This window comes from Halichoerus grypus, chromosome 8 (genome assembly GCF_964656455.1).
Source record: "Halichoerus grypus chromosome 8, mHalGry1.hap1.1, whole genome shotgun sequence".
Lineage (NCBI taxonomy): Eukaryota > Metazoa > Chordata > Mammalia > Carnivora > Phocidae > Halichoerus > Halichoerus grypus.
The window spans coordinates 50,111,441-50,131,320 of record NC_135719.1 but is presented as its reverse complement, the minus strand read 5'-3'; the positions used below and the strand labels follow the sequence as shown (position 1 = coordinate 50,131,320).

Below are 19,880 nucleotides of genomic sequence, written 5' to 3'. Positions count from 1 at the left end.
GACCTGAGCTGAAGGCAGACGCTTAACCAACTGAGGCACCCAGGTGCCCTACATCCTTCAGTTTAATCAGCCAGCCACTTATTCCTGACTCCGTGTCTGACAGACTATAGGGAAGACATGGCTTCGACATAGTCCTGAATCACTTTCCCTGCAAAGAGGACACTAAAGTGTCAATGGAAAGGTAAGGCAGATAAATCAGAGCTATATACCCGTGGGCACAAGAGTGCAGCTTTACGAGAGGAACCATCCAAGTGCCAGTTAACATCTGGCTACGGGGCAGTCTGACAGAGACGACAGAAAAGGCACAACACTGTCATCACTAAATGAGCACCTGCTGCCATTAACAGTTTAAGTTCCATTCTCAGTTAATGGTCATGTTCTTCCAAGTCCTAGGCAAAGGTTTTCCAGACTTATTTTGGGAAGCTCTTATTCAGGAAGAGCTTCCTAAAGCCAGCATTAGCTGGAATCAGGACTTGAGCTAGAATACATACAAGTACGTGTCACTTCACCTAACAGACAAGATCCCTAAAGAGTGAATTAGCCTGACTCCCATGTCCCTTTCTCCATCCGGTCCCATGAACCTCTCTTCCAGTTTAAAACCAGCAAAAAGTCCAAACCTCTGAGCATGAAATACTTAAAAAGCAATACCTTCCCTATAACATAAGAACTACATATTAAATGTTTTTTTAGGAGGTATAGAAAAGTATAAATAAAAAACTGTTGGATCATCCATAGTCCTACCTTCCCCTCCTTCCCCACCCCACCCACCCTTGTGACCAATACCATTAAATCGGCTAGCTTAGATTTTTGTCCATCCTGTGTTTGCTACCCTGGGCTTGCCCATGGCTCTCCGGCCAGAACCGGTCATCTAGTTTCCAGGGGACCCACTCCCTGCAAACATACGTTGCATGTTCTTGTCCCTTTGGGAGGCTCTATATCTATGTTTATCTGGAATGCCCACCCTCCCTACTCAGCCTATCCGAATTTCAACCACCCTTTAGTGCCCCACTTAGCTCCTACCTCCCAAAACCTTCACCAGCTGTGCCAGGCCATGGAGGTAGCCATGTTCTAAACTGGAAAAAAGGGACTGGGGACCAGAGAAGAGGAGAAACGTGGCTAAGGTCACGGTGCAAAGCCAGACTACAGAGCGGAGCCAACTGAAACCAGAACTCATCTGAACGTTTATGGTGCACCTACCATGTGCCAATCACTGTGTGAGGCACTAGGAAATAAAACAGAATGGCCTCCAGATCCTGTGATCAGAAAACTCACCGGACTATGAGCTGCTTTGGGGCAACTTTTCGTCAAGGGGCTGCGCAAAACTCGGTGAATGCAGACTCGTGGGCAAATAATGACAAGGGTCGCCACATGTGTTGTGGGAACGTAGACACTCCCAATCCAGCCTGCAGTCAACATGCCTGCATTAGTCTGGGCAGGCTCCCGAGAGGAAGCGGCTGGAGCAAGGCTCCATGCACGGGTGAGAGTAGGTAACGCAGGGAAAGCCTGCTACTCGAGCTCTTTGAGGGAAAGGTAGTCACTGGAAGGATCCACGCAGGAATGGGAAGTGAAGCTAGAGGCCATAAAGGGATTAGCTCGTGGAATCAGTAGCTCCTCAGTGGCTGCTCCATTCCCTCCGCACAAGTCAAGTCTCAGAGAGAGGCCATTTAATGGGCGTTTAGCTAAGTATCGCTGCTCCTAGTGGGCAGGGCGGTTGTAGCCCAGCCATCTCATAGGATACCAGCTAGCCAATGAGTGGGTCGCTTTGGGGTCAATCGGGGGCTACCCCTGCACAAGGACCAGCCCAGCTCCACTGTACTGCGTAGGGGGCGGTGAGGGGCAGGGGGTAGGGGAGAGGGAAGAGAGTAGTTCTAGCAAGAAAGGAATGTTGATTGGGGCACCTGGGTGGCTCAGTCGTTAGGCATCTGCCTTCGGCTCAGGTCATGATCTCAGGGTCCTGGGATCGAGCCCCGCATCGGGCTCCCTGCTCGGTGGGAAGCCTGCTTCTCCCTCTCCCACTCCCCCTGCTTGTGTTCCCTCTCTCGCTGTGTCTCTCTCTGTCAAATAAATAAATAAAATCTTAAAAAAAAAAAAGAAAGAAAGGAATGTTGAGTACAGGAGATAGCACGCACAAGCCGGGGTTGGGAGGGGAGGGCGGAGGAGGCGGGGAGGGCGGAGGAGGCGGGGAGGGCGGCATCTCAGCAGGGGTCTAGTGTGAGCGAAGGCAAAAAGGTAAGATTAACACAGCCAGGAGAGGATAATACAGAGACTTGCTCCGTCAGGAGTCTCATGATCAAATAAGGTAACAGAGAAGCTGCCCAACCCAGCTCCTCCCCATAAGCCCTTCAAAACAACGGACTGCCAGGCTTTTAGCAAAATGATGTCCATATCTGTGACCATTTGCTGGGCACTTCCCAAAAGCCAAGCTACGCCCTTCCATCTATGGCAGGAATGGGGAAAGTGGTATTTTGAAAGCTGCTCAGAGCTGTCACCATGTACTAAGGGAGAAGAAGACTCCATCATGGGGGCAAGATGGGTACAGGTCAGAGATGGCTTTTGTCTGGGAAAAACTTTAAAGGGCCTTTGATTCAGGATATAAAAGCCAGGGTCCACTAGGGACAGGCTGCCACAACAAGGAGCTAGCCTGGCTATATCTGAAGGAAAAAGAGTCTCCCTTGGGTAGTAAGTATGAAGGATGGTAGCAGACTTGGGGCCTGGGGTGGGGTCCTGGAAGGCCCCAGCATCATGGCAGAGGTCAGGAGTCAAAGGAGCTGAGGGGTCTGCTACCATGCTTTAAGCCATCTCTGTGCAGAAATTCCTCTCATAAGAAGCTCATGAGAAAGTCAGCGTACCCTGCAACCAATCTTGGTGGTGAGGGAAGGCACTCAGAAATGGGCCCGAGTCCATGCGTGAGACAAGGTCACAGAGGGAGCCCAGCTTTGTCTCAAAGGAGGAAGGGGCCCCCAAGCCCAAGGCCCTGAGATGTGGAGGAGGATGTGAGTACTCCCTGGGGAGAGCCAGAAAGGCTGGATTAGGAAGAGGACTTCTGGTTGCCCTGCAATGGAATGCTCTTATTCTTATTTGGACATTAAAGAACGGGACCCCAGAAAGCTGGAAAACATGAAGAGACTCAGATTCCACATGTGGTATTTCAACAATCTTATGAGACGGGGACCATCTTAGGATGAAGAAACAGAGCCTACGAGAGTGAAGCTGCCCGAGTTCTAAAAGCTCACGGTAGCAGAGTCAAAATCAAACCTGGGCCTGGTGGCTCTAGCACCCAGAATAGTCCCTGCCAGGCTAGGGCTCGTCAGTCTCCTGCCCTGAGCCCGTCCTCCTGCCGACATTCCTCAGCTGCCCTTCTCCCCTCTGCCCTGTCTTCTCAGCTGGGAAGGGGGACAGATGGGAGAGAACTGGGGGTCCCCTCCAAAAGACTGGTAGGAATGCTTTGCCTCCTAGAATCACACTGTAGCTAACGTTCCCCCTTTAGCTTGTGGGTCCTACCCCAGGGTGCCAACTTAACCTCACCCCGAGGGGGGAAGGGTATTTCCTCACCCTCCAGGCCCTGTGCCTAGGACGCCAGGGGCTAACAGCTCAGAATTCAAGATTAGGGTCCTGAGGCCTCAGGATTAGATGCTGGCCACCAAGGGCAGGGATGAGCAGGGAGGCAGTCTAGCCCTAGAGGTACACCAGGGGCAGGACAACTAGGCTCTCAGCAGACCTCCTCCAATAGCCCACCAAGAGCAGGAAACTGTGCCAACCGCCCTCCTTGTTCTGTGGAGGGGACCTGAGGGTCTCAGGCAGAAAGAAAATTCTGGGCAACTTGGTACCTCAAAGGGAGCACTGGACCAGGAATCAGAGTCCTGGGCTTAAATCCTAGCTGGCAAGTCAGCCAAGCTCACTAAACTCCAGCTTCCTCATCTGCAAAATGGGAGAAAGACCTATCACCACATAGGCTGCAAGAGGATTAAACCAGGTAATGAACCCCTGTGGCTAGAGCAGGACCAGATTTAGAGAAGACACTCAATCCCTAATAGTCAGAGCTCCTTTCCCTCCTGCCCACCCCAGCACTCTCTGAAGAGGACAGGCTTAACCTAGTTAGACTGTGGCTCTAAAACTGCCTTCTCGGAGGTTCCTCACAGGCTCTGAGAGAGAGAGGGCAGGGATGGGGAGCAGGTGGACCTCTGCTCACCCCTTCTTCCTCCTTTTCCGTAACGGCCCCTTCACTTTGATCGGTTTACATCCTGTCCCCCACCCCATAATAATCCACTTTTTACAAGTTTTGTTGCTTAAATAGTAAACTCTACTGAAGTCAACCAGGAGTGGTCACGTTTTTCCACAAAGAGGCAGAGAGTAAACAGTTTGTGCATTGCTGACCAAGAAGCAAAATCAAGGTATGTATATAATGAGGAAGAAAACAAAAATCGCCACAGATTTTTAGTTGATGAAATTCAAAATATAATAAGGAGCTTTATTTTATTTTTGTTTTGTGTGTTTTTTGTAATACAGATCTTCCAAGGAGAAGAATGGAACACTTGGTGGGGGGGGGGGGGTGAGATAACATTTTGCTTACCTGGGGTCCAAAGTCAGTGTTCCCTCTCATCAAATCTGTTGGAACTGTTCATGGGAAAAACCCATTCATAGCTCCAGGGCCACTCAAACAGGTGGCGGGCCAGATGTGGCTGGAGGGCTATAGTTTTCCGTCCCCTCGACTAGACGGTGTAGGAGCCCTTGCAGATTAAAGTTCTTGGGCTCTAAAGCCTGGTGAAGGCTGCTGGGGAGTCTGGGGCAATCTCCCCAAGAGACACCGAAGGCCATAGCCATCAGCTCTGTGAGAAGATCTAGAAGTTTCAGGGTCTCCCACGACCTCCGACCTGCACTGCCAGAGCCTGGGCTGCTTTACTGCAGCTAAGGTGATGGGTACCTCAGCCCCAAACTCCTACCACTAGCCTCACCTCTTCCCCTTCGCGTGCATTTCCTCAGCAAGAAGTACAGGGAAACCCCACTCTCCTCTCCTCTGCCCTAAAAGCAGTCCCCTCCCCAGGTAACTCCTCTCCCAGAGCTCTCAGAAAGCTTTCTTAGAGATCCCTTCCGGGCCAGCTTCTAAAAGTACGGACAAAGACGTGGAACCTTCTGCTGGAGTTCCGTGGTCTCCCAAAGACCTTGTGTCTTTTCTGCCCCTGAGGGGAGGGAGGCCAAACCCTGTGGTCCCGGCAAGGCTGGGTCAGGTACATTCCCCGAGCCTCCTTTGCTTCAGTTATAAAATGGGAATGATTATATTTGCCTTACCTGCCTTCTGTTGCTCTCAAAACTTCAAATTATCCAATGACTGGAAAGGTAATGAAAAGTAAACACCACAAAGGAGGGCAAAGTCACAGAGAGAAATAAAGTTTGGAACTAAGGGAGAAGCACAGAAGACCTCCATCACTTTAAATGTCCCCACTGTGAAAACACAAATGTATCTTTACAAAACTCCAAGTACCAAAAGCACACAAAAACAATGAAGGCGGGGCGCCTGGGTGGCTCAGTTGTTTAGGCGTCTGCCTTCGGCTCAGGTCATGATCCCAGGGTCCTGGGATCGAGCCCCACATCGGGCTCCCTGCTCAGCCGGAAGCCTGCTTCTCCCTCCCCTGCTCCCCCTGCTTCTGTTCCTGCTCTCGCTATCTCTCTCTTTCTGTCAAATAAATAAATAAAATCTTTAAAAAAAACAAAACAAAACAATGAAAGCATATTGACAAAGCCACACGGAAATAAGCACCTCCTGGTGACCTGGTAAACTGAGTATCTACTTTAAACCATTACACAAATCAGTCATAACCTTCGACCCGGTATTCCACCTCTGGGAATACGCCCAGCAGAAGTAATGCAGAGAGGAAATTAAACAAATATGTCCACAAAAACATTTATTTTTAGTAGTGAGAAACAACAGGGGGAACTTGAGTACACTGGCAACGTCTCTATGGCAGAAGGCTATGACGTTAACAAATGTATATGGACTGTACTGTATTTCTTTTCAAAGGCTAGCATTCTTCAAAAATATCGGTGTCATGACAGTCCAAGAGAAGCTGAGGCACCATTCCAGATTAAAGGACACTAGAGAGATATGACAACGAAACACAGCATATGATCTGCACCAGATCTTGTTCTGCAGGGAGAAAATGGCCATAAAGAACACTAATGGAGGATGCCTGGGTGGCTCAGTCGGTTAAGCGTCTGCCTTCAGCTCAGGTCATGATCCCAGGGTCCTAGGATCGAGTCCCACATCGGGCTCCCGGCTCAGGGGGAGTCTGCTTCTCCCTCTCCCTCTACCCACCCACCCTGCTTGTGCTCTCTCCCACTCTCTCTCAAATAAATAAATAAAATCTTAAAAAACAAAAAACAAACAAACAAAAAGAACACTAATGGAATAATTGACAAAATTAGAATGACGGTGCTAGCGTAGAGAAAAATATTATATCGGAGTTAAATGTCCTGAAGTTGAAAACTGTTCTGTAGATATGGAAGAGAACAGTCAAGCCCTTAGGAGATGCATAATCAAGTAGTAAGGGATAAAGAGGCATAATGTCTGCAACCTACTTTCAAATGGTTCAGAAGCAATAATAGATGGTCAGACAGACAGAAAGGAAGGAGAAAGAAGGGAGAGGAGCAGGGGGAGGAGGAGGAGAGAGGGGGAGGGAAGAAGGGAGGAGGTGACAAAATGTTAAAATTGGTGCATCTGAATAAAGGATATATGGGAGTTCTGTTATTCAGAAAACTTTCTTATTAAATTTGAAATTATTTTGAAACAAAAAATGTTTAAGTTCTACGGACTCAGGATACATGGAACGGTGTAAATAAAACAACGTCAAGTCGAAAACAACACAACACAAATACCTGTACTGGCGATGAAGTAGAAAAGAGAGTGTACTCTGTAGATATAGGTATATAATGGTTTTAGTGACACCCCACATAAGTACCTCCCCCCCAGCTCTTACAGTTTTCCTAATGCAAACTGAGCTCAATGAGACCTACCCCACAGGGCAAGCGATTTGCCCCGTGTGCCAGCTTCTGACGGAAGCGTGGGCAATGCAACCACTTTGTTTGAGTGGCTTTGTGCTTTGTCTTCCTAACAATGAGTGATGAAAGCGCCTCCCTCCTTCTTCCATGGCCTCTGTCATCCAGGGCCCTCTGCGGTCTCCTGTCCTCCTGGCAGCCCCACCCTTCCACCCCCACCATGTGTCCTCTTGCCCAAGCCCAGGCCTGCGGCTCCTTAGTCCCTGGCGTAGCCCTAACCTTGGGGTGGTTCTCTGCCATCTCCTGGATTAGAATGTGAGGAGCTGCCTATATAGGGTGATGATTTCCTCCTCTGAACAACTGGCATATGTTTTTGGGGTCCCCCTATTAGCTCGTGGCCTGTTCCATCTCATTTCATTTGAGGAGAGCAGCCTTGTGCCCCAAATGAGCCAAGCTCTTCTGGGGCAAGGCCTGAGGCCCAAGTGTCCTGCATCCATCATGGTGCCCATCACCAGTGGGTGCCCAGGAAGGGTCACTGGACTGTGATAATGACCTAGAATATAGACGTGAACGTACGCCTCCACACACCCCACTCATCTTTCAGAAACCACTGGCTTGCTCAGGGTACAGCTACGGCCCAAAAGACTACCTTACCACTAACACCACGCTGAGAGCTTCCTGGGCCTGAAGAAGACAAGCTTGGTGTTAGTGGCAGGAAAGCCTTTTGGCACGAGGGACAAGAGTCCACCGTAAAACTTCTCTGCACCTCAGTTTCCTCATCTGTGAAGTGGGAATGTGACCCAGCTCATGTTCTGGAAGGATGAGAAGTACTCGGCACAGACACTGACGGGAGCGCAGAAGATTCTTAACACACGTGAGCCACGTACGCCTTCCCAGCAACAGGAAATATAAGCATGTATATGATCAGAGAGGGACAAAAATCCCAGCCCAGGGCAGCAGACAGGGCTCTGCCCAGCAAGCAAAGTTTCTGGCTTCTATTTCTGACTTTCTCTGAGATGTGCTGTGTTGCACGGAGTGAATTTCCCAGTTGGCTTCTCCTTGATGAGGAAGATCTGAATTCCTTGAGCCAGGTACCTAACAGTTGGGAGACTGAGTTTCTCCATCTGTAAAATGGGGTAGTAAGTGCTTCACAGGCTATGACAAGGATTAAATATAATGATGTGTGACCAGGAAATGGAAGTAATTATTGCATTTTGTTCTCCTCTTAGTGTTTGCAAAATCCTGGACATTCATGGATTTCAAGGCCTATGGGTACTGGGGGGCTTGGCTGAGGTTTTCTGCCTCAGATTTAACTCAGGGCAGGTTCCAGACAGTGCTGCAGCTCACTGATGGGTATCTGTGGGAGTGGAGCACTTCTCAAGTGTAAAAAGCCCTCTCTGGACACTGTAGAGGGAAGCCCCGCCCGGAGGAATCCTCAGTGGGGGGATGACCAGGGGAACCCTTTCAGGTAACATAAAGTAGGATGACCTGAGCATTTAATAGGGATGTGGGTCCAGAATAAGGGGTAATTAAATATACAGAAGGGGTAGAGTAGGATGGGGTGGGTCAGGCTTTGCCGGGGAGACAGCATTTGACCTAGACCTTGAAGGAAAGAGCAAGGAGACATCACAGAAGTTGTTGGGCCCTCTGGCCTCTGTCTCAGTCCTATAGTGATTCTCAAAATAAGAGCCTAGGGGGCGCCTGGGTGGCTCAGTTGGTTAAGCGACTGCCTTCGGCTCAGGTCATGATCCTGGAGTCCCGGGATCGAGTCCCACATCGGGCTCCCTGCTCGGCAGGGAGTCTGCTTCTCCCTCTGACCCTCCCCCCTCTCATGCTCTCTGTATCTCATTCTCTCTCTCAAATAAATAAATAAAATCTTTAAAAAAAAAAAAAAAAAGAGCCTAGAGGAGGGGGGGAGGGGAGGCGAGGGGTGGGACAGGCGATGGGGGGCGTTTGTCGCGATAAGCCCCGGGTGTTGCATGGAGGCATTGAATCACTACATTGTACGCCTGAAACTAATATTACACTGGCTGTTAACTAACTGGAATTTATTTTTTTTTTTTTTTTTTTTTTTTTTTTTTTTTAAAGATTTTATTTATTTATCTGAGAGAGAGAATGGGAGACAGAGAGCATGAGAGGGGGAGGATCAGAGGGAGAAGCAGACTCCCCGCCGAGCAGGGAGCCCGATGTGGGACTCGATCCCGGGACTCCAGGATCATGACCTGAGCCGAAGGCAGTCGCTTAACCAACTGAGCCACCCAGGCGCCCCAACTAACTGGAATTTAAATACAAACTTAAACAAACAAACAAAAAACAAAATAAGAGGGGCGCCTGGGTGGCTCAGTCGTTAAGCGTCTGCCTTCAGCTCAGGTCATGATCTCAGGGTCCTGGGATCGAGCCCTGCATCGGGCTCTCTGCTCAGTGGGAAGCCTGCTTCTCCCTCTCCCACTCCCCCTGCTTGTGTTCCTGCTCTCGCTATCTCTCTCTCTCTCTGTCAAATAAATAAATAAAATCTTTAAAAAAACAAAAACAAAAACAAAACAGAATATGAGAACCTGCCTTCAAAGAGCTAACAGCCTGGTATAAACAAATGTGAGATAGGCCTCATCTAGGCAGTCCCAGGGCCATGAGCACTGCCCTGCTCCCCATAGCCTCCCCAGCCTGCCCCAGTAGTGCAACACCCGGGAGAATGTTAACTCTGAGCATACGTGCTTCAAGCAGACTCAAAAGAGGAGGGAATGTGTGGGCGTGAGAAACAGCCCAAGAAAAAGGAGAAGGTAGAACTCAGAAATAAAAATAGTTGCTGAGTTAAGGCTACTAATCTCTCATTGGCTTAACTTGCCTTAAGTTTTTTATGTTTAAAAAAAAAAAACTTTCATCCAAAATAAGTCTCATAGATCTCTATATAGTGCTATAAAAAGAGAGTCAATGCATTTCATTAAGTGAAAAAAGCAAGTTGTAGATTCTTATGGTCACGTGATCCCATCTGGGTGTCCGTACACACTTGCTTTACTTAGAAAAGTTCTGAAAGGCGACAGAAGAAAATTATCGTCGAAGTCCAGCTGTGGGCATGAGACAAGGAGGGAGGGTGGAAAGAGTTGACTTTTTACTTGAACTCTTCAGAGCTTTATGACATTTGCCATGCATTACTTCTATAATTTAAGAGAAAAAGTTTTTAATTTAAAAAGAAATCATAAAAGCCCCTTTGCCTCAGAGTTCACCTCAGAAACCCTTTTCCTAAGGACTGAGACAGGTCAATCCAAACACCTTTGGATTGACCAATCCAAACACATTGTAGTTTTCTATAGTGCTTTGTGGCTAGACTGGGCTCTAGAACCCAGCCTGGGTGAATCTGAGCTCTACACATTCCTGGAGGTCTTGTTTCTCTCCCAAAAGACGTTGCCCTGGATCATAAGCTGCAAAAGGACAGGAATGTGTCTATTTGTTTACCACTGCCTTGGACAGTGGCTGGCACACAGTAGCTCCTCAATGGCGTGTTAAGTGAAGAAAAGGAGGGGAGGGGAGAAAAATAGGACTGTCCCTTCTGAGTCGGAGCACTCGTCTGCAGACGGCTCTAGCTCCAGCCTATTTATGGCTCCCGGCCAGACCTTCCCCTCCTCCCTGAGCCTCAGTCTCCTCAGTTTTCAGATGAAGAACCTGGAAGAATGGATCTCTAAAGGTCTTCTAGCTCATCTGGCTCCTAGACCACAAATGCTAGGATGCCAAACCATTCCAAAGGCCTCAGGGCTCTGCAGCCTCTTACCCATTCTATGTCCAATTAGCGCTTTAGAGATGTAGGGGGCGGTGGTGATCCAAAGTTCCCAGTCTGTGAGGTACGGACCCTCCCACCCTGCCACAGGTGAAGGACCAGCTAACAGGAGGCCTCTTCCAGCTCTAATAGCCCTGATACACAAAGCTGGGGAGAAACAGGACTAAGAAGGAATAATAGGTGAAGTCCCCAGGAAATGGTCTCGACTTCCTTCTTCAGAGCCCCCCCACCCCGACAAGGTCCCTTCCAACTCTGCCCCTGGCATGTGCATGGCTGCCCCCACTGCAGGGCTGGAGCCCCAGGAGGGCAGAAACTGTCCGTGTCTTGTTCATCTTTGTGCCCAGAGCACCTAGCACAGACCCCTCCACATACGATGTGGCTGAGGTGAGGCTCCCGAATCAGATGCCATTGGAAGGGCCTGCCAGGGTCCGCTCCTGAGCTTGCCACTTTCCCCCTGGTATCACCACATTGGAAGCACCTGGTTTCCCATTCAGAGGCAGACTCCCACTGACCACCTTTCAGCCTCTGGCCCTGTCCTCTTCCTTTACCTTTGCCAGGCCCTGGATTGCCAGTGGCAGTTGGCTCAGACAAAAGGCTGAGGACTCCTGCCCCTCCTGCAGTCCTTCGCTCCCCCCACCCAGCCAGCCAGTGAGCCAGGACAAGCACTCCCTGGACTGGAAGTAACACACCCTCTTCTTTTTTTTTTTTTTAAAGATTTTTTATTTATTTATTTGAGAGAGAGAATGAGAGAGAGAGAGAGAGCATGAGAGGGGGAGGGTCAGAGGGAGAAGCAGACTCCCTGCTGAGCAGGGAGCCCGATGCGGGACTCGATCCTGGGACTCCAGGATCATGACCTGAGCCGAAGGCAGTCGCTTAACCAACTGAGCCACCCAGGCGCCCCTACACACCCTCTTCTTGAAGTAAGGCTCCTCTGGCTTTGAAGCTCTTTCTATTTTGTCTTTAAAAATAAGAGTAAGAGATGGGGCACCTGGGTGGCTCTGCTGGTTGAGCATCCAACTCTGGATTTCAGCTCAGGTCATGATCTCAGGGTCCTGGGATCAAGCCTCGCATCGGGCTCCACACTCAGGGGGAGTCTGCCTGAGGATTCTCTCTCTCCCTCGCCCTCAGCCCCTCCCCCTGCTCACATTCTCTCTTTCTCTCTCTTTCTCAAATAAATAAATCTTTTAAAGTAATAAAATTAAAACTAAAATAAACGAATAAAAGTAAGAAAATATTAGGCCTGAACCCAAGAGCTCTACAAAGGGGAAAGGCCTCCTGTTTTGCATCATGGATACAGTGAAGGCTTTAAACCCCCAAGGTTTTACTCTGCTAGTGGTGTGAGGGGGTGAGGCTGGGTGTACTGGTAAGCTCACGTGAGTATGCAAGTGCTGTACTTATTGGAAAAGGCAGACAGGCGTGCAGGTACAAACTGGACTGGCCAGACCTTGGCTACGTCACTCGCTGGCTGAGCAACTTCGGGCAACTTGCTTAAACTCTTTGGACCAGTTTCCTCACATGAAAAATGAGAGTGAAATGAATTTCAATCTCAGGCACTACAGTGAGAATCAAACTCTAGGGCTGGTGTTCTGTAATAACTAAAAAACCATCTAAATATTAGCAGAGTCTAGAAATGGAAGGCAAGAAGAGAGCTTCGGAAAATCTTTTCTTTCCACACAGTAACCACTTTCAGATCTCAGAATTTATCCCTGGGGGCATTCTGGATTTAGCCAAGCTGGAAATGCACCCAATAACTCAGATCCTAGGAAGCTTCATGACAAGGCTCGTGAGGCCTGTTACTCAATGCGAATCCATTTTCAGGAGGATTACTTCACCTCCCATTCAGGCGCTGAGCTTATGAAACAAAATCCCAAGAGCCATGGAGAATCCCAAGTGGGACTCAGAGAAGAAAACCAACAGGCCAGGTCTCAGTCCAGAGTTTGGGGAGGGTTTTGTGAGAAAAGTAACAGATGAAACAAGACTCCTTTAGACCCGCCATTACTGTCAGTCAGCCAGGCGATAGTGAAAACATAGGGCACAAGAATTCTAGTCCCTTCTGCTGGCAAGTTGTTATTTCCACAGAGACCACTATTTGCAGAGCAGCACGTGAAGATGAATTCCTCAGGATTGTTTTTAAAGCTTCCGAGGAGTCCCGTGACAAGCCCGTGCCTACCCGATCAAACGAAAAGTGCCCCGGGAGAGGCGCCCCCTCCACCTCTCCCAGCCTCTTACCTGCCCAGCTCCTCTCCAATGTCATAAAAGTCCTCCACCTTCTGCTGCTTGAATGTCTCCATGTTTGGACTCCTCATTGAGGCCTGGAGCACACAGCCCTGAAACCGGAGGAAACCTGAGGTCAGGACAGCTGGGAACACTGGCACAAGCCTAAGAGTCTGGGCCTAAAAGTAATCAGCTGCACAGGAGCTCATAATTTAACAATAATCCATGGCCTTAGTTCCTCGAGAACTACCCTGCCCAAGCCTATTCTCACCAGTGAGTGACAATGTATGGTTCTTATTTGAGTTATATCAATTCGAAGCTGTTACAGAGACAGGAAAGGAGCCCTCCTCACTTCTTCAGATCTGCCCTGAACACGTTCAGAGAAACAGCCCCATGGCCAACTTCGGCGATTTGTTCTCATGAAATTCAGGGCGGGTGAGAAAAAGAGGCAGCCGTGAGGCAGGAGAGAGAGCGCTCATCTTTGGGTCAGAAGTTCTGGGTTTGAGTCCCAATTGCCTGGGTAAGTCATTTAAACTGCCAGACTTAGCTTGCCCATCTGCTAAAGGGGTTAATCCTGTAAAAACCACAGCAAATCATGAAATTATTCTGTAAACTGGAAAAAGCAGTAGAAAGGTAAGGGATTATCATGACCTCAGCTCCCTGAGGGGCTGAGCCACCCGACTGCGAGTCTGAACTGATTTGTAAACTCTCTCACTCATCACCCCAAGGGAAAGAGGGACAGGAGCGGTGTGACAAATTATAGTGGGCACCAGCAGTCAGGAGCTGGAGGTTCTGTTTCCAACGTTGCCCACAGCTAGCTCTGGGACCTCATCTCTTGTCAGAGGAGCCTCAGATTCCTCATCTATAAAATGGACCTAACTGCCCGCCCAGAGCACCTCAGTGAGAGCCAGAGACAACCCCAAGCCGTGGGGAGTGTTTACCACCCCACCAGAAGAAGACTGTTTGCATCCTAACCTGGGATCTCCCTGCCCCAAGAAGCTCACCCATTCCTGGGACAGCCACATGCCACCCTGGACAGCACCACAGGGGCAGGACCCAGGGCCCAGTCTGCAAATGACTGTGGATGTGTCTCTCAAGAGTCATTAGCAAAGGCCTCTCAGAGCTCATTTTGGCTAGCACTGGCAACTTCTCTCCGGCCTGCCAATCAGATACCAACCACACCCAGGGCCCCATGAGCCCCAAAAGACTGTTTTTCACCAGGCTGGGTGGAGGCACCATTACACAAGGGTGCGTCTCATCAATGCCAAGTGGCTGAAGCTGTTCCAACTCTCAGAGAATGTATACATTTCACACTCCTTCCTCCAGTGCTGCCCTCTATAACCACGACGCCACCTGCTGCCCTCCCTTCCATGGGGCACACAGCCCTGAAGTCCCCCAGGCAGAGCTGGCCTGGCTCCTGGGCCTGACTCTCACGGTCACTTGCTGAACTCCTGCCTGTTGATGTCCATGGTCCATCAGGCATCCTCCCTGCTGCTCGGTCTTCACCCTGTGCTTGGCCTGAGCCCAGCAAGCATGGACTATGAAAAAGAGCAGTCTCCCAGGAGCCCCAGTTCTAGACTAGCCTGGGCGTGTAGTAGCTGTCTAACCCACACAGGTTGGCACCCTCTGGGCCTCAGTCCCCTCATCTGTAAACGGGACTGGTAACATCTCCATCGCGTACTTCACACAGCCATGGGGGATCCATTTGTGATAAGGGCATAAACTCCTAGGCAGATAAGAAAGGTGATTATTACTGTTAATATCTGGCTCATCCTGAGCCACTCTTTGTATTTCTGCTTCCCACAGCAACGAAGACAAGCATTTCAATTCCTTCTAGGGAAAAGGTTTTGGGATCCTCCTGGAAAGTTGGGCTTGACCAAAATCTGAAGCTAGACCACCTCACTCACCCCCACCCCCCGCAGCCTCCATCCTGGCAAATTTCCTGAGACTAGCCCAGAAGGTGGCAGGACTTCTATCTATCATCTTCTTTTGGGTCAGGTAGGTCCTGAAGGGTGGGGTTACTCATTTCACACACTAGAGGGAAGCAGAAAACTCCAAAAAATTCTGTTGACAGATACCCTGAGACTCGTCCCTAGAACAGCTAAGATCCTCCATTTGGCAACAGGCTAGCTCCATTTGCTAGCAGAAGCTGAGCTGGATTCGAAGCAGCCCCAAATCCCCAGCAAAATGATGAGCCCCCGCCTTGGGCTCCAGGGGTAGCCAGAGGCTGGGGGGCAAGGGAGCCCCCTAAGGACAAGCTAGGACCACCAGTTTGGCCCCAACTAAACTTTCCAGCCTTAGTCCCCTCCCCCTCACATATCTTATATTTCAGCCAAAGTAGACCTTTCCCATTCCCCCAAAACTCCCACGCCTCAGCTCAAGCTGGGTCCTTTCCATGGAAGGCCCACCTGGAGAGCCCTCCTAGCAAAACCACTCCCTTCCCATAGGACCTGGCTCAAATGCTACCAACTCTGTGAGGTTCCATGACTCTATTTCTCATCACAACAGATTAAAATCCCCCACCCCTTTAAATTCCCAGAGAGGTCTCTTCAGGGTTAGAGCTTTCACATTTTGGCTCATAACTGTCTCTGTCGAACCCAGAAGGAGAAAACACAGACTCTACGGTCACCCAGGACCGAGCTCGAATCAGCTCTATCACCTCTGCACGCACTGAGCACGCCACAACTTTCCTGAGCTTCAAATGACTTATATGGAAAATGAGTCTAGATAACGCCTACTGTTGGTGACTTTGTGGAACAGTCAGAACTCTCAAACATTGCCAGGAGAATCACACTTTGGAAATCTGTTGGGCAGTTTCTATGGACATACCCAAGAGAAATGCATGTAGATGTTTCCCAAAATGGCCTGTGTTAAAATGTTCACAGCAGCACTATTAGTAATAACTACAAATCGGAAACAACCAAAGGGCCATCAATAGAATAGGTAAGTAAACTGAGTTATACCCATACAATGGAATTATTCTACAACAATAATAAACTACCGCAATGTGCAACCACATGGATAAAACTCACAAGCATAATGTTGAATGAAAGAAGCCGGACACAAAAGACCACATACTGTGTGATTCCGCTTAAGCAAAACTCATCTATGGTGCTAAAAGTCAGAACAGTGGTCACGCCTGGGTGGGGGGGTTACGTCTGGGACACAAAGGGAGTTTCTGGGTGCTGGCAATGCTGTTTCTTGCTCTGAGTAGTGGTTACATGAATGTGTGATATGTACACTTGTTTTGTATGCAATCAAAATTTTACATAATAAAAAATGAGACTAAGATCTACATTATGACGAATGAGATAAACATGTAAAATGACCTACGTAGTGTTGGGATGGTTCCAACAAATGTGAATTCCTTCCCTCCTGCCTCCTGTCTTGGAGCCCCATGAGGGCAGTGGCTGTCACATTCTCACCTCTGTCCCCTTGTCGCTGCTGGTGTACAACAGGCACTCCCTAAATGTTTGTTGATTTCATGGTAGTGGCCCAGCCTCGCTTCTCAAGGCCGCTGCTCAGCTGCCTCATCAGGTGAAAACAACTAGTAACGACTTAAAGCCTTTTCCTAATATCTCTCCCCAAGAGGAATTTGCATTTTATCAATTTTACCAATTTAGGGACGTAAAACTAAAGGGGAGAAAGTCTGAGGTGGAATTATAGTCACCAATTAGGACCCAGAGAAGGCCCCGGGGCACAGGTACCTTTCTGGCTCCAAAAAGATGAAACCACGTGGCAGAGGGGAGGGACACAGCTACAACTTTGGGTCAGAGGCACAGGATGTCTGCTCCAGACATTCCAAGGGCGAAGCCCACCTTAACACCCACATTTCTCTTAATGGAATCACTAGGACTCACACTCCTGCCCTCAGCCCTCATGGTAGGCAACACTTCTGAGGTTTAACACAGATTTCCTAGAACCTCACAAAAAGGGATGGCAAAGATCATCCAGGGGGGTTTTAGACTCTGCTTCAGGAGCCACCAGCATGAGGAAGGGGAGCCAAAGCATTTCCCCTTTATCTATACTATAGGTTGGGGTTCTGTGTAAGAATTCACTGGGGGCTGGGCGCCTGGGTGGCTCAGACGGTTAAGCATCTGCCTTCGGCTCGGGTCGTGGTTCCAGGGTCCTGGGATCGAGCCTCACATCGGGCTCCCTGCTTGGCGGGGAGCCTGCTTCTCCCTCTCCCTCTGCCTGCTTCTTTCCCTGCTTGTACACACTCTCTCTGTGTCAAAAATAAATTAAAAAAATCTTTAAAAAAAAAAAAAAGAATTCACTGGGGGCGGGAGGAGTTTGAAAAACCACTGCTGTCTGGTCTATAATCCACTTGTTTGACCAAAGAAGGAAATTGAAGTGCAGACAGGGGATGGGACCTTAAGTCACACAGCTAGCCTACTCCAGCTGTCTTGCCCGGGCTTCTGATGACAGCATCCTCAACCCCCCAAAGTGGCACTGGGGTTGGGGAAGCCAGTGGCCTCCAGAGGGAACACTTAGGAGGAGGCCTCCAAGGCTAGAGGATCACCCCAGTAGGGAACTCTCTACCCTACTAAATCCTCTCACTCACTGACCCCACCTCACTCTGCTGGACATTTGGAGATCCTCACCCCACCTCACCCAGTGTCAGTCAGTGAGATGGGACCATTGCAAGGGGGCAGGCATGATGGTCCTCTTACACCTCCCCCCACATCAGGAATCATCCCACTCAGGCTCTGAGGAGTCTGCCCACAGGAGGGAAGGGGCTCCAGCATTGCAGAGCCCCTCCATGCAGTCAGGCCTTTGACCAACCCCAATCTCTGAGGAGGAAGCTCGGACTCAGAGATCAGCCATTTGCCTAAGCTGATGTGAGAAAACCCCATTTTTCTAGTGAAGGTCCGGCTCCACTGGACAGCCTGCTTGTTCACCCTCACGTCTAATAAGGAGGGAAACCTTAGGGGGCTGGTCAGGGTCAGTTCAGGTCTCATTCCTGCCAGCTGGAAACTTGCTCCAGACTAGCACACCCCCACCCCCATCCACACACCCCTTGTGCCCCCACCCGCCCCCGCCCAAGCCTCTCCCAAAGCAGCCGAATTATCGGTGGGGCCACTTTACGTGTTAAAAACACATCTTAGGAGAAGAACAAGACTCTGAAAGTATTTGTGAAGAGGCCAAAGCACCAGCTCCCCTTAGTCACCAGGACTCTCCCAGAAATACCTTACATGGAGGCAGCTGGGAAACAGAGTCAGAAGCCACAGCAGCGGCCCCCAGCTGCCCTCCGCTGGATTCTGGAGTACAAGGTGTCAGGGGCTGTGTTCTCTCCAGCTGCCCCCAGGGCCGCTCCCGCCCGCTTCTGAGGCAACCAGCTAGGACTCCCTCTCTCTCAGGCTGCACGCCTCACCTACCCCTACCTCCATGGCCTCAATGCTCACCTCTCTGGGACTCATTTTCTCCTTCCTAAAGTGAGAATACTAATTTCCACCTGGCAAAGTTACAGTGAGGACTAGCCAGACCCACACATGCCATGCGACATCCACAATGCCTGGCCCAAAGTCAGGGTCAACTACTGACAACGCCCTCCTGTGCCCTTCTACCCCAGCCGCTGCAGACCTACTGGCTACCCCCATTCCCACCCTAGCTCTGGCCCGGGCCCCTGACGACGGGGACCACAGCTTCATTCTGCCACAAGCAAGCTGACTGTGTGTGGAGCAGCCTTCTGGAATCACGTCCTTGTGCAAATGGGGAGAGGAGGTGTGCGAGGTGGCTGATGCTGAGAAGATTGGCCCCTCTCCTCCCGGAAATCTGTAGTGGTCTCCCCATCATGGGGCCCTAAGTTGATGAAAGTCTGTTTCCTATCTCCTCCCCGGGTGCCAAGCCTCGGCCCGCCGTCCCCACCCCGTCCCTCGGGTCAAAGTGCCAGGCTTCGGAGCACCACCCCGCCCCCTACCCCGGGGCGCAGCGGACAGGTCCAAGGGCGGCCACAGCGCCCGAGGGCAAGGCCGGCCAAACCCGGGGGCGGGGGGGCAGGCGGCGTCAGGGACCGGGACTCGGGGAACCCGAGAGAGCGCCCCGGAGCAATCTGCCCCCCGCCAGCCCCAGCCCCGCGCGCGCTGTCCCGCCCGTCGAGCCCGCATACGGGCGCTACTCACGGCGGAGGCTGCGCTGGGCGGGCACGGCGGGCGCGACGGGGTGCGCGGCGCTCGGCTCTGCTCTGCGCCCGGCCGGCTGCCCGCCCGCGGAGCCGCGGAGGAGCCGAGGGGGCGGAGCGGCCGGCCCCGTCCCAGGCGCCGGCTGGAGGCGCGCCCGGCGGCCCGGGACTGGGGCTCAGCGCGCCCCCTGCTGGGAGCCCCCTCTGGACAGCCCCGAGGTGAGGGCCGAGAGCCTCCTGCCAGGTCCCCAGACACCTCCAGGAGTGGTGGCGAGCGCCAGGGGCGAGACCCTCCGGGCGTCCTTAGCGGCTCTGCCGCTCACAGGCTGTGTGGCCTTGGGCAAGTCAACTAACCTCTCCAAGCCTGATCTGGAAATTGATTTAAATGAGCCGATGATAATCTGATATAGCCTGGCACAACCGCTCAGAAAATGGTATTTCCTTGTCCCCCCATCCCTCTCCCCCCACCCCCAACACACACACCGTGAAAGAGGAAGTCCCACGAGGGAATAGGCCGTTTCCTCCCTCCCAGCCAGGATGCTCCCTGACGGATTCTTCTGGGAACCTCACCACCAGCGTTTCACAGCTGGGTGGGGGCTGAGATGGAGAAGGACACTCCTCTTGTTACCACCAACCCCCAGCTTGGGAGTGGCCTAATCTCATTTGTCCTCTATGCCCCCTCCCCCCAGCCTCTGCCTGGTTGTGAAGCCCCACATCACCATCAAGCCTTCCTTAATAAAGGACTTGGCAGTGGATTCCTCCTCTCTTCCTTCTGCCAAAAATCTC

At 50.8% G+C, this 19,880-nt stretch overlaps 1 protein-coding gene across 6 annotated transcripts in view; it reads right to left on the bottom strand.

Annotated features, from left to right (window-relative positions):
- DAPK2 (death associated protein kinase 2) overlaps positions 1-19,625 on the bottom strand; it is a 115,545-nt gene extending 95,920 nt beyond the window's left edge. For 3 of the 6 annotated variants that reach the window (XM_078079221.1, XM_078079224.1, XM_078079223.1), the window contains exons 1-2: positions 19,096-19,197; positions 12,989-13,086 (exon numbers count right to left, since the gene is read on the bottom strand). In XM_078079221.1, the coding sequence (XP_077935347.1) occupies positions 12,989-13,065 (77 nt within the window). In that variant the 5' untranslated portion in view covers positions 13,066-13,086; positions 19,096-19,197. Of the gene's footprint in view, positions 1-12,988; positions 13,087-19,095; positions 19,198-19,577 lie in introns of those variants that run through there. The other 3 variants (XM_078079225.1, XM_078079226.1, XM_078079222.1) reach the window with 2 other exon arrangements.
- Between the last annotated feature and the right edge of the window lie 255 nt (positions 19,626-19,880).